The 13,981-nt window shown below is 54.7% G+C and overlaps 1 protein-coding gene across 6 annotated transcripts in view; it reads right to left on the reverse strand.

Moving 5' to 3' along the window:
• PRKAR1B (protein kinase cAMP-dependent type I regulatory subunit beta) overlaps nt 1-13,981 on the reverse strand; it is an 85,467-nt gene that overhangs the window by 32,628 nt on the left and 38,858 nt on the right. For all 6 annotated transcript variants that reach the window (XM_073791777.1, XM_033839786.2, XM_073791775.1 and 3 more), the window contains 2 exons: nt 2,473-2,534; nt 1,632-1,678 (listed from right to left, as the gene is read on the reverse strand). In XM_073791777.1, coding sequence (XP_073647878.1) covers nt 1,632-1,678; nt 2,473-2,534 — 109 coding nt within the window. The remainder of the gene's footprint in view (nt 1-1,631; nt 1,679-2,472; nt 2,535-13,981) is intronic.

The raw sequence follows: 13,981 nt of genomic DNA on the forward strand, positions 1-13,981 counted from the left end.
TTATTAAAAAAGGGAAGAAAACAAGAAAGGGACGGAGGACGGGGGACAGGATGGAGAGTGGTGACAGCAGAGGGACCGAGGTGCAGAAGAAGCCCACACAGGGGTCAGGGCCCGAGGAAGGACCCGGACCTGAGCCTGGAGCCAGCCGACCCCTCAGCCCCTCTGAAGGGGGCAGCTCTGGAGACACCGGGACGCGGCAGCCTCGTCGGTCTCCTCTGCTTCCTGGGCTGGTGTTGTTTTAACACAACGCGAAGCCCACAGGAGGTGGCTCTGCTGGCAGCCTGAGCCCGGGTTGGAGCCGCAGCCCGCGCTCACCCTCCATCTGCCACCCGCTCTGCGGCCGTGGCCGCCCCAGGCCCGCGGCTCCTGCCTCAGTTTCCGCCTGTGGTGTGAGACAGAACAGCCCTCGACCCCAGAGGCCTGGTCCAGGCACCCCCGCTCAGGACGGACAGAAACTCCGACTCCGTGTGCCGCTCGCCCCGAGGTCCTGGTGGTGAGTCACTTCCTGTGCCACCAGCTCCGGAAGCCGAGGGCCGCCCGCCGGTTCCCAGAACACGCGACCACATGGACGCAGACGTACTGCTGGCGGAACAAGTGATCGAATGCCCCCCCAGCCCCTCCACAATGGCCTGGCAGTTCCAGAAGCCGAGCCCTGAGAACTGGGCTGGGTCAGTGCACCAGGGCGGCACTGCCAGACAGCAGCGGGAACCCCACCTCATGGGGGCTCGGATTGTGGGGGTGGCGTGTGGACCGTCAGTGGCCCATCCCTGCCCCGTCCCCAGCACTGGCATCCTGGGCCCGGAGCTGGCTCGGGGGCTCCTTGGATGTGCCCCGATAGTGCCGGGACTGTGGAGTCCAGAACCCCAGAACAGGCTCAGTCCCGAGCCCGGGGCGTGGGGGCCAGTCTGCCGCGGGGGCCGGCCTTGACCAGACGCTCCTGGGAACAAGTGCACAAGCTGGACCGAATCAGGGCCACAGAGGAAACGTTGGGGGTAGATGCACTGCTAACGCCCAGCGGAGAGGATGACACTCATGGAGGCCGAGGGAGGAGGGGGAGGGGTGGGGGGGGAGGGCAGCACAGGCCCAGCCCCGCATTTGGAGAAGCCCACGCGGGGGCCCCAGGCAAGGACACCGCCATCCAAGCAGGGTGGGCTCAGCCTGTGGGGGCAGGCGACTGACAGAGGTGCACCTCCCTCCAGGTCGGAGCCTGGGTCCCTCACTCCTGAAGGCAGGAAGTAGGGGGAGGAAGCTGAACGAAATCAGGGAGCATCACATCCCTGGGACGGACGGAGCCTGGTTCCATCGTAAAGCCAGAGCCACAGGGCCTGTAGACGTTTATAAAGCGTCAGCACCCAGCACGGCTGAGTGAGCCTGCTGGGCCGTGGGCTCCTGGCTGGGGCAGGGCTGGTCAATCGGGGCCCCGGGACCGCGGTCGGCTTGTGCAGGAAGCAGACGGCAGCCGCCCTTCTTATTTCACTCTGTGCTCAGATATGCTTACAGTATCTTTTAAGTGAACTCTATCACTTCTGGATCGAAAAACCGGAAACACATCACTCAGAAAGACGTCTTCTAGCCCTGAGCTTGTGCGCAGAGACAGGAGTTATTTTCCAAAAACAGTTCAAGATACTTACGTCCACTTCCCCTTGGTCGATTACATAGAAGTTATCCCCTTCGTCCCCTACAAGAAAAGGGAAACAGGACACGTGATGCAAGAATGCGAAGTTTTGTTTTTCTTGTAATAAACCACCTTTCGGCATTGCTTCATAGACCTCTGCTAGGCAGTACCAGGTCTCATCAATTTTAAAAAAATCTTTAAATAAAAGCTGTATGTATGGGAGGTGCAGAACACGATGGCCTACTTCACACACGTACGGGAACGGTTACTGCAGTCAGGCCGACAGGCACGTCCTCTCCTGACACCACCATCTGAAATCCACTCCCAGCATGTTGCCAGGACTCAGCACAGCTCCACCATGTTTTTAATGACAAGGAGGTTATCGAAACATATTAACACGTGTTAACTTGTTAAGTGGACTGTTCTGAAGTGTCATTAGTGGCTTTTCTCAAGACAATGAGAGTTTTGTATAATGTACATTTTTTTAAATGAATTTACTTATTTATTTGTTTTTAGTTTTGGCTGTGTTGGGTCCTCGTTGCTGTGTATGGGCTTGCTCTAGTTGAGGCAAGCAGGGGCTACTCTTCGTTTTGGTGCACGGGCTTCTCATTGTCATGGCTTCACTTGTTGCGGAGCACGGGCTCTAGGGCGCAGGCTCAGTAGTCGTGGCACACAGGCTTAGCTGCTCCGCGGCATGTGGGATCTTCCCGGACCAGGGCTCAAACCCGTGTCCGCTGTATCGGCAGGCGGATTCTTAACCACTGCGCCACCAGGGAAGCCCTAAATACACTTTTTAAGTGAATAACCCATTCTTCCCAGAGGGCTCTGGCCCCGGGGAGGAGCAGAAGGGGGCGTACCTTGCTGTATGACGGTCTCCCCAGCGATGTGCATGACGGGGAACATGGCATCGAATATGTCGCTGGAAAAGAAAGCACAGCATGGGGGTGCTGCAGGGGCACCAGGAGACCTGCCCCTCACGGGGCTTCCCACGGCTCCTGCCCAGGGGAGACGACGACCCCTGGGACCCGCTGTCCCTTGGTCATGACCTCCTGATCTGCACGTGTCGGGGTTTCACAAAAATGGGCTCACACTCAACAGACTCCACTTACAAAACGTAAAACAGATCGTGACTGTTTCCACGGGGACACGGCAACCAGTCCTGACCTGTTTTCTGCTTCTTCCCAGGTGAACACTTTGCATCTGAGGGTGCTGAGACACCAGATGCAGAAATGGGAAGAAACCAGGCTCTGTAACTGCTCCCTCGAGGGGCACAGAGGCCGACGAGGCTGGCTCGGGCTGTGCCCGCCAGGCAGCCCGGCCGTTCCATCGCCCGAGTTTCGTGTGAGACAGACCCACAGGCAGGCTGGGAGGCGTGGGCTGCGGGCCAGGAGGGGACGCCCATCACCCAGGGCACGTGTGCATGTTGGTCCAGGACGCTTTATATCCTCGGGATGGCAACCGGATGCAGAGTCAGAGGTCAGGGTCTGGACCCAAAGTGCAATGACCACGCTCAGGGATGTGGCCCACCCCCAGGCACACGTTTCCCCAAAAGAGAAGAATGAAGCTGGGCCCCTCAGGCAGGAAATGCACCTGGCAGTCAGGACGCCTGCCTGCTGCCCGCCTGCCTGTTTAAAAGGGGGATTTTTGGAAACCGGTCAGTGCAGGCGCCTCAGAGGAGCCCCAGGTGCCGGGCCCCGGGGAGGCAAAGGCAGGACCAGAGATCCACACAGCCCTGTGCTCGCCCGCTCCCAGGGCCCAGAAGACAGGAGTAAGTCTTAAGGCAGGTCCTTCCCCTCTATTTAAACATCTCTTTCTCCCTCTGGAGGAGGAGGAGGGCAGCACCCCAGGGGTCTGGCAGGTGACCGGAGGCCGCAGGGAGGAGCGGGGAGAGGGTGCAGGTGCACGTCAGGTCAGAGCTCGGCTCTCAGGCCTGGTCCACGTGGACGCTGTCCTTCCGTGCATGGCTAAGTCACGCTTCCACCTCCAGGCACGCCTGAGCCCCACCTGAGCCCCGCCTGCTGCCCCGATCCCTTGGTCTCCTGATCAGGAGGGAAAACGAGCCGCTGTCTGTCCTGAGATGCGTGGCCTGGGCCCAAGGCCTCTGTTTGAGCAGCACCCTCCCTCGTCTTGCTACAAGGGCCGGGGTCCTCAGACAGGCAGCCCTTCTGCTGCCTTGGCCTCCCGAAGACGGGGGTCCACTCCCAAGCCTAGAACTTTCCCCTTCACACCAGGGTGTGGCCTCCGATCGTCCACGTGGAACTGACGTTTTCAAATTCACATTCAAGGTGAGGTCTGACCCTTGAGGTCAAAACACCACAGACGAAGGGAAATGCAAATCAAAATCACGATGAGATAACACCTCACACCTGTCAGAATGGCCATCAGCAAAAAGAACACAAATAACAAATGTTGGGAAGGATGTGGAGAAAAGGGAATCCTCCTGCACTGTTGGTGGGAATGTAAACTGGTGCAGCCACTGTGGAGGACAGTATGGAAGTTCCTGAAAAAAACTAAAAACAGAGTTGTCATATGATCCAGAAATTCGACTCCTGAGTATATACCTGAAAAAAATGAAAACACTAATTCGAAAAGATACGTGCACCCCAATGTTCACAGCAGCACTGTTTACAACAGCCAAGACACGGAAGCAACCTAAGTGCCCATCAACAGACGAATGGATAAAGAGGTGGCACATATATACGATGGAATATTACTCAGCCATAAAAAAGAATGAAAAATGCGATTTGCAGCAACATGGATGTAGTTGGAGGATATTATGCTAAGCGAAATAAGTCAGACAGACAAACACTATATGATCTCACTTATATATGAAATCTTAAAAATACAACAAACGAGTGAATATAACAAAAAAGCAGCCGACTCACAGATGTAGAGAACAAACCAGTGGTCACCAGTGGGGGGGGGGGAGGGGCAAGACAGGGTGGGGGAGTAAGACGTACAAACTACTGTGTATAAAATAAATAAGCTACAGGGCTGTATTGAACTATACAGGGAATACAGCCAGTGTTTCGTAGTAACTATAAATGGAATATAACAATTAAAAATTATGAATCACTGTGTCATACACCTGAAACATGTAATTTTGTTCATCAACAATACCTCAGTAAAAAAAAGAAAAACCCACTGATGAATCCCAACTTGATATATTTCTGAAAAAATCATGCAGACAGAGCTGTTCCGTTCTGGGCTTGCTATTTTCAGCCCAGAAGTAGTTTAAATGTTCATCACAGCTAATTCCAACAACACAGACATTTTGGGTTTTGTTTATTTTAAATCCAAACCCCACTGCCCAAGCGCCATTTTAAAATACGGCTAATAAAAAGAAACGAAATTGAGCTATTTGCAGTGAGGTGGATGGACCTAGTCTGCCATACAGATACCGTATGCTAACCCACGTATGTGGAATCTAAAAAAAAAAAGGTTCTAATGAACCTAGGGACAGGACAGGACAGGAATAAAGATGCAGACGTAGAGAATGGACTTGAGGACACGGGGAGGGGGAAGGGTGAGCTGGGACAAAATGAGAGAGTGGCACTGACATATGTACACTACCAAATGTAAAATAGATAGCTAGTGGGAAGCAGCCGCATAGCATAGGGAGATCAGCTCGGTGCTCTGTGACCACCTAGAGGGGTGGGACAGGGAGGGTGGGAGGGAGACACAAGAGGGAGGAGATGTGGGGATGTATGTATACGTATAGCTGATTCACTCTGTGATACAGCAGAAACTAACACACCATTGTAAAGCAATTATACTCCAATAAAGATGTTAAAAAAATAAAATAAAATAAAGCTAATTCTTGACTTGCAAGTAAATGTTTAGAACACATCTTGCTGGTAAGTTACTTATTTTGACCTTGGAAACAAGACCTTCGAAGCTACAGTCAAGCCAGCAGCCAAGGCCACCGAAGCCTTCACTTCACGCTGACCTTAGCTAAGCAGCAAAGTGTCTCTGAAAACAATTCTAAGGCAAGAAGGGAAGCCACCAGCCGGGGGGGGGGGGGGGGGGGGGGGGGGGCGGGGGGGGCGGTGTGTCTCCCTCGACCCTGAGATGCATCCGAGCCCTGGGGGTGGGCGCTGGGCGTGCCTGGTTCCCAGCTCCTGGTGGCATCCACCCCCCCGGGAGGGCCACGTGGCCCCCAACACCTTCCGGGGTGTGATCAGTTCTGGGTGTCACCTGCTGTCCCCACCCTAGCAGAAGCCAGACCCTGGCCCTGAGGCCTCGGGGGTGTGAACACGTTGCCATGGAAACCGGGCCTTCCCCACAGGCCATCTCTTCAGGATGAGGGTGGAGAATGTTCTCTGATGGTCGGAGAACACCCACTCCTGGGGTGAACTCCAGCCAACTCCTTCCGGCTTCCGTGGTCTGACCTCAAACCTGCTCTAAGGGCGGGTGGCCTCCCAGATTAGACTGCGTGGGGCTGGGGACCAGGGGACGGTGTGGGATGGGCAGCCTCGTGTGGCCCCAAAGCCCACAGCCCAGCAGACTGGCCTTGCGGTGGCTCAGACCAGCCCGGGCTGTGCCGATGTCCCACCGCACTCACCAGCCATACCCCTCTCCCCTGCAGGAGGCAGGTGCCCCAGGGGTCCCAGGGTCTTGGGGTAAAGGCCCTGGAAGCTTGCCCGTGGGGGCGTGTCTTACAAAATGCCACTGTGCCCCCAAGCGACCCAGAAGATCGCCCGGGAAGGACTCACTCGCCAAAGTGCTGCGAAGCCCTGGCGGCCCACCCTCCACGCTGAGCCGCAGATACCGACTCTGCAGCTCACAGGGCCGCCGCAGACCCTTCCAGCACATAGCACGGGCAGGCCTGTCCACGGTCACTCGGCAGGGCCGCACGGACGTAGACCCCAGTTCTGGGACCAGCCCGGCGCTCAGCCGGCCAGAGAGCACCAGCCTCCTTCTGGACGACGGGGCTGGTGGGAGAGACCAGGCGGCCCGCTGTGCTCCGGGTTCTAGGGAAGCAGAGCCCTTCCCACTCTCCCCGTCCTCCTCCTGGGACACCCCACCTCCGCCCCCCTCTCTAACAGTGGGCACATGTCGGGGGGACAGACCTGGACCTCTCCCTCATCCCCCATCAGCCTCCGGCACGGCCACCCGCTCAGCAGCAGACCCCAATGTTCCCGACGGAACCACAGACTGCATCTGGCCACGCCAGCATTTAGCGGGACCTACTAGCATCGTAAACCTCAGATGCAGATTTGTGCCCCTGAGTTCATGACACTGGTGATCTGCTCTTGTTGACAATTTCTCCCCCTTCTACCCGCTTCCCCCGTCCCCCTCGCAATGGTGCTTGTTCTGAGATTTGAGGGATTTCCTTTTCATTGTATGCTTTCTCTCACAACATGGAATCTTGAGCTATATGCATGTACTTTAAATTTACCCCCAAACGGCATCGTGCTACAGATCCCACCCTGTTTCTTCCCTTTTTTCAGGAGCACATCTCGGCTTTACTCAGACTGCCTTCTCGCTGTGCCCTCATGTGGCAAAGAGCGAGCACGCGAGGCTCTCTGATGTCTTCTTATAAGGGCACTAATCCCACCATTGGGGGCCCAACCTCCTGACCTCACCTAAACCCAATCACCTCCCAAAGGCCTGCCTCCAAATGCCATCACACTGGGGCTTAGGGCTTCAGTAAGTAAATCTGGGGGACACAGTTCAGTCCACAGCAATTACCTTCTGCCAAATGGTATTTGGATTCATATTTAGGCCTTTTGTCCGTGAGGAAGGGGATCTGGTTTGTTCTTCCCCAGACGGTTAGCCAGTTTTCCCAACAACACCCATAATGGCTCCATCCTGGTATCACACTCACACAGCACACACTCTGTGTGTCTGTTATGGGCTGATTTGTGTGTCCCTCCAAATTCATATGAAATTCATACGATATGCTGAGCAGCTTTCTCTTGTGTTTTATTTTCTGGAGCAACTCGTAAAAGGATGGACAGTTTGTTGACGTCTGACAGAATTCACCCCTAAAACCTTTGGGACCTGGGTCTCTTTGGAAGGGAAGGTCTTCGGTCACCACTGAATTTTCTTTAGTGCTTTACTGATTCTTCACGGGCCAATTTTGGCCCCATTTTCAAAGTTAGCCCCAACATTTAAAAATTGAGAGAGTAATAAATATCCAAATTTTTGGCTTTTCTTTGGGAAAAAAAAGGAAGATCTGGCAACGTGGGGCCTTTGCGCTCATGAAGCAAGAACTCAGCCCCCTTCCCACCCCGGTGGGAGCACATGCTCTGTCTGCCACAATCCCTGCATCACCTGACCCCTGACCCCCAGCCTCCGTTTACAGCCCCTGCCTAAGCGGCTCACTGTCCAGTGGGGGGACAGATGTACACGTGGGCCTTCATCACGAGGGGTGTGGTCATCCCTGTGACAAACGCTCCCTTGATGGCAACCCAGAGACCTGGTGCCACCCCAAAAGTTGCCTGGAGGGGCCCAGGGGCTGAGTCGCCCAGGAGTGAACCCACCTGTAGAATGGGCACAGCTCACAGCATGATGGGAGATGAACCAAGAGGACCCTGCTCCCGGAACCCTCCCGATCAGGAGCCACCATGATCATTTCTGCCGGCTCCAAACCCTATGCACACAGCAGCTCCGAGCCCCGTCTCCCAACCCTGGGAATGGCGCCAAAGGAGCGCTCGGCGCCCCTGAGCTCAGCCAGTCTCGTGATCCAGTCACGGCTCTTTTATTCCCTTTTATTGGCTGACATTTCTAATATACAGCCGAACTGCTGCTGCAGGTGGCCTGACAGGTAAACACCCCCTGCCCCAAGCCCTGCAAAGAAACCCGCAGAAGCAAACAAGTTGGACCAGTTCTCAGAGTGAGGCCACCCAAGTGCAGCAGAGGACAGAGGACGGGGAGAGAGGCGCCCACAGCCAATCAGAGCTGCGCCTGCCCCAAGCCCCTGCCCCCCTTCCAAGGGGGGAGTGAGGATCCCTGCAGCCCAGCCGCACAGAAAACCTGCGACTCCCCCCCCCCCCCCCCCCCCCCCCCCCGCCCTTCCCGACTCCAACAATCTGCCCCTCTGCATTATGTAAATACGGGAATGGGGGTAGAATTCTTGTGATTTTAAGCAAAAGCGCTGTGACAATGACCCCAGGAACACCTCCAGTCATAAGGAAAAAACTGCATTAGCATTTCCAGTATTTCTGTGTCTTTATTTCTTTAAACGTTTTATTTTGAAAAACGTCAAACTTTCAGAAGCACGGGAGTGGGGGATGTCAGAGCCAGGATGCGTGTTTATACCCCCGGCTGGTGATGTCGCGAGACCAGCTCATAACACAGTGCAGACGCTCCAGCAGCGGGTCTGAGCAGAATGCACGCGTGTGGTGACAAGGACCCGGAGGGAATAACGAGCGATGTGGACAACATTAATAAAAAGGCCCCACTGAATGCAGAGAACGTGTTCGAGTGCGTACAAGTGCGTTTTCTGACTTCAAAATGATGCCACCAAGGGAAAAAGTGCACCTGACATTGGAAACTGTTCTCAAGGCCCTACGCCCGCTGCCTTTGCCCTGGGAAAACTTCTTTCCTTTGCTGGCCTGGGCTCACAGTCAATGTTATTCACGTTCCAGGAACCAGCCTGGACCCGCAGGCAAAGCTCTGGTGCCTGAGCACCACGGGGACACCCTGTTTTCTGCTGCAAGTCACAGCCCGGGTAACAGGGGGGCTTCCGTCTGCTGGGAGCCAGCGCCCCGACAGGGCGCCTGGCTTATGTTTAGGCTTTTCCAGTGTTTGGGTGAAACTGACTGCAAGTTTCCAAACAGTTCTCTCTAAACAGCAATGACTCAAGCGTAGCTGTTCACTGCAGTGGACGTGGGGCGGCCCACTCCCTGCTGGGGCATTGAAAGCACAGTGTTTATAAATCCCAGGAGCCTCTGCCTCGGGCAGCCCGGAGCCAACTCTTCTGTGGCTGGTTCCTCAACCCCGATGCCTGGCCCTGGGGAAAAGCACACAAACGCCTGGGGTTCCACAGGGAGCACATCCGTGGTCCCAGGTGTGCCAGCTGAGTGTCACACCTGAACAAATTAATACACGTGACTCACACAGCATCGGCCCTCAGACCACAACGGAGTTAAACTAGAAATCAATAACAGAAACGTAACTCAAAATCCCAAAGGATCTGGAGATTAAGCAACACGCTTCTAAATAACACATGGGTGGAAGAAGAAGGCTCCCGAGAAACTGAAAATGTTTAACTGAATGAAAATGAGAACGCAACTTACCAAAATTTGTGGGATGCAGCAAAAGCAATGCTTAGAGGAAAACTTACAGCACTGAAAGCATACACTTGAAAAGGAGGAAGATCTAAAATCAATAGCCTAAGGAAACTCGAAAAAGAAGAGCAAAGTAAACCTAAAGCAGGCAAAAGAAAAGAATAAAAATTAGAGAATTTAAAACAGGAAATTTAAATAAGTAAATAAATAAAACAGGAAATTAACAGAGAAAAATCAATGAAACCAAAGCTGCTTCTTTGAAAAGGTCACTAAAAACCTATAAACCCCTCGCCATGGTAACAAAGAAAGGGGAGGGGTGGGGTGGGGAGGAGCGATTGAGAGGCAGAGAGAGAATACACAAATAATGAGCGCCCCAAATGAGAGAAAAGACATCACTGCAGATGCCATGGACATGGGACGAATAAAGGGAGACCATGAACAACTCTGTGCCCACAGATCTGCGAACGCAGACGAAAGGGACCAGCTCTTTGAAAGACGCAATCTGCCAAAACACACAAGAAGAAGCAGACGATACAACCTATTAAAGAGACTGAATCAATAAACGCTCAACTACCAAACAGAAAGCACAGGCCCAGACGGGTTCACTAGCGAACTCTACCAAACACTGAAGTGAGAAATCATACCAATTCCTACAAGCTCTTCCAGAAGGGTTTAGAAGCCGAGGGAACACTTTCTAACTCATTCTCTGAGGCCAGAATTACTCTAACACCAAAACCAGACCAAGATATTACAAGAAAGGAAAATTACACACCACTATCTCATGAACATGCATGTCAAAATCCTCAACAAAATATAGGCAAATCAAATCCAACTCTGTATTAAAAGATTCCACAAATAAGTGGAATTCATTCCAGGTATGCAAGGCTGGTTCAACATCCAAAAATTAATGCATCACATCGAAGGGCTGAAGAAGAAAGATCGTATCAACAGATGCATAAGAAGCATCTGACAAAACTGAATTCCCATTCATCAGAAAAATAAGAATACGGAGAATTTCCTCAAGTTGATAAAGAAGAGCTCTGGAAACCCTACAGTTAACATCATACCTCGTGGTGAAAAACTAGATGCTTTCCCCCTAAGATGGGGATTCAAGCCAAATATATCCCCCTCACCACTCTTTTTCAACATCATACTGGAAAAGCCCTAGCTACTGCAATAAGACAAGAAAAGGAAATGAAAGGTATACAGACTGGAGGGAATTCCCTGGTGGGCCAGTGGTTAGGACGCCACGCTTCCACTGCCAGGGGCCCAGGTTTGATCCCTGGTTGGGGAACTAATATCCTGAAAGCCGTGTGGTGTGGCCAAAAATATATATATATACAGACTACAAGGAAGAAATAAAACTGTCTGTTTGCAGATGACATGACTGTCTATGTAAAAAATCCTGAAGAATCAACAACAAAAGCAAAACCCATTGGAACTAATAAGTGATTATAGCAAGGCTGCAGGGTACAAGGGTAACATGCAAAAGTCAATCACTCTCCAATATGTTAGCAATGAACAAGTGGAATTTAAAATTAAAAATACAATACCATTTACATTAGCACCCCCCAAAATAAAATACTTAGGTGTAAACCTAACAAAATATGCACAAGATCTGTATGAGGAAAACTACCAAACTGATGAACAAAATTTCCAAACTAAATAAATGCTGGGCCAGCCCGCTCTCCCCACCTCACCCTGTCACAGGGTAACTGCTGTGGTCAGAGCCAGAGGGAGACACTGCCCTCCCTCGACACCTTGCAAAGACCCTGCAGAAGGGGCCGATGCCTCTTGGTGGACAGCCACCAGCAGTGACATGGTGGCTTCTGTGGGCCCCAGGCCGGCAGTCAGAGCAAACAGTTCTGACGGATGGATGGGCTGCAAAGGCTCCCAGGTAGGCCCCGCATCCCACGCTGTAACCGAGCTTGGGGCTGGAAACCTCATCACCACCTCTGCATCGATGGTTCAGAAACAGGGCCCGGGAGCTGAGGGGAAAAGCCCCCGCATGCAACACCGCCGGCCACAAAGCCTACCCTGCCACGTCGGGAATCACGACACTTGGGTTCTGGATCCTTCTTCAAGGATTTCATTCCTGGCGGAAGAGACGCAGCTGCGGGCCGTCCAGCGGGGCCACCCGGGAGGTGTCTGGGCAGCCAGGCCAGCGGCGGCTCCCAGGCTCGGGTAAGGGGAACAGCGCAGGAGGGAGCTGGGTCCTGAGACCCACAAGGTCTGGGTCAGCGTGGCCCCCCAGCTGGCTGGAGGGGAGCAAGCATGTCCACTCTGCGGACCTAGACTCACTGGCTGTAAAACGGGGCGTCCTCGCCGACCAGCACAGGGGCTCCCAGAGCTCCCCGTCCCCGCCCACCTCTCCCGCTGCACGGCCTGCGCGAACCTCCAGGAAGTCCTCAGCTCGTCCATCACCTCCAATGAGGGTCCTTGGTCCCCAGGCTCGTCTGCACAGCAGGTGATGCCCCGACCCAGCTCGGGCCGACCCCTAAGGGACCAGCACTAGTCCTACACGGATGCCACATCTTGGGAACCCCAGGCCACTGTGCACTACAGGACGCCATCGTCACAGGGCGGGTGTGACCCCCATGTGAAAGCTGACAGCGTGGGAGCCCCCTTCCCCAATGCCTCCACCCCGTGCAGGCCACGCCCAAGGTCAGGAGTGGAAAACACGGGGTCCTGGAGGCCTTCCCAGCCTGGCTCCCTCCTCCCTTCTCATCACTTCCCGGGATAGGAAACGTTTCCCAGGATAAAAGGCTTCTAGCTTATTTTAAACCCAGTGGGCCCAAGGGTCAATCACAAGGTCCAGGCAGCGGTGCGATCAGGGCTGCCAGACCCGCTGAGTACGTGGGCGGGAGATGCCACAGCGCGTCTGCCAGATCTCTGGAAACACCCACACCCAGGGCTCGGGGGGCTGGGGATGTGTGTTCTTCCCACGACTGCTAAACCAATCAGAGGCTGCTTCAAAGGGCTGGACGCAGGCCTGCAGAGGGGGCGGCGGATGCACCCACCAGGGCCGGAGACCTGGCCTAGGCTGGGAGGGGGAAGGGCACAAACAGGGTCCGGTCAGGTGAGGGGGATGCTGGCGATCACAGGTGGGCGGCTGAGAAGTACCAGCAGCCTGCGGGGCTGGGGGTCTGGAGGGCTGAGAGGGAGGAAAACGCAGCTGGCCACACCCCAGAGGACGCCCGTGACAGCGCCACCCGCGGCAGCCACAAACCAACGTGCCTGCCCGTGGCTGGGGTGCCCTCCGCACATGCCCCTGGGCCCAGCACAGTCACCAAAAGGTCAGGGAGGCTGTGTCACCAACGTGGACAGTCTCAAGGACAAGTGCAAAGTGAGCGCCATGTGTGGGACAGAGCATGCAGGACACTACGGGAGCCCACGTGCCAGGACAGGACGGAGCCCCGCAGCGGCCTGCAAGTGGCAGCAGCCTTTGTACCGCCCCGACCAGGCCAGCACGGACCCCACCACCTGTGACTTCTTTAAAAATCATCATTCTATTTATTTTTTTAAATAAATTTATTTATTTATCTTTGGCTGCGTTGGGTCTTCGTCGCTGCACACGGCCTTTCTCTAGCTGCTGTGAGCGGGGGCTACTCTTCATTGCGGTGCGTGGGCTTCTCGTTGCGGTGGCTTCTCCTGCTGCGGAGCACGGGCTCTAGGCGCACGGGCTTCAGTAGTTGTGGCTCGCAGGCTCAATAGTTGTGGCGCATGGGCTTAGTTGCTCCGCAGCATGTGGGATCTTCCTGGACCGGGGCTCAAACCGGTGTCCCCTGCACTGGCAGGCGGATTCTTAACCACTGCGCCACCAGGGAAGCCCCCAAACCATCATTTTGACGTGCACGGAGCACCACGTCTGGAAAGCCCACCCCCCTCCTTTCCTTTGAGGGGCTGCTTGAGACCCCCATACGCACGTGGGCAGCAACAGCTCACACAGAGAGCACACACTGGCTCGGGGACAATGCCTCCCGCTGTTGCCCAGCCCGACAGCTGCCCCACGCCCGCACCCAGCCCCGCCTTGGGAGGCCATTCCGTGCCCCGGGCTCAGGTCCCACGCAGCCATCCGTGTCCGCCCCCAGCCAGCAGCCCTGGGCCCCCATTGGGTGGCGGCACTGGG

This window comes from Tursiops truncatus, chromosome 15, assembly GCF_011762595.2.
Source record: "Tursiops truncatus isolate mTurTru1 chromosome 15, mTurTru1.mat.Y, whole genome shotgun sequence".
Lineage (NCBI taxonomy): Eukaryota > Metazoa > Chordata > Mammalia > Artiodactyla > Delphinidae > Tursiops > Tursiops truncatus.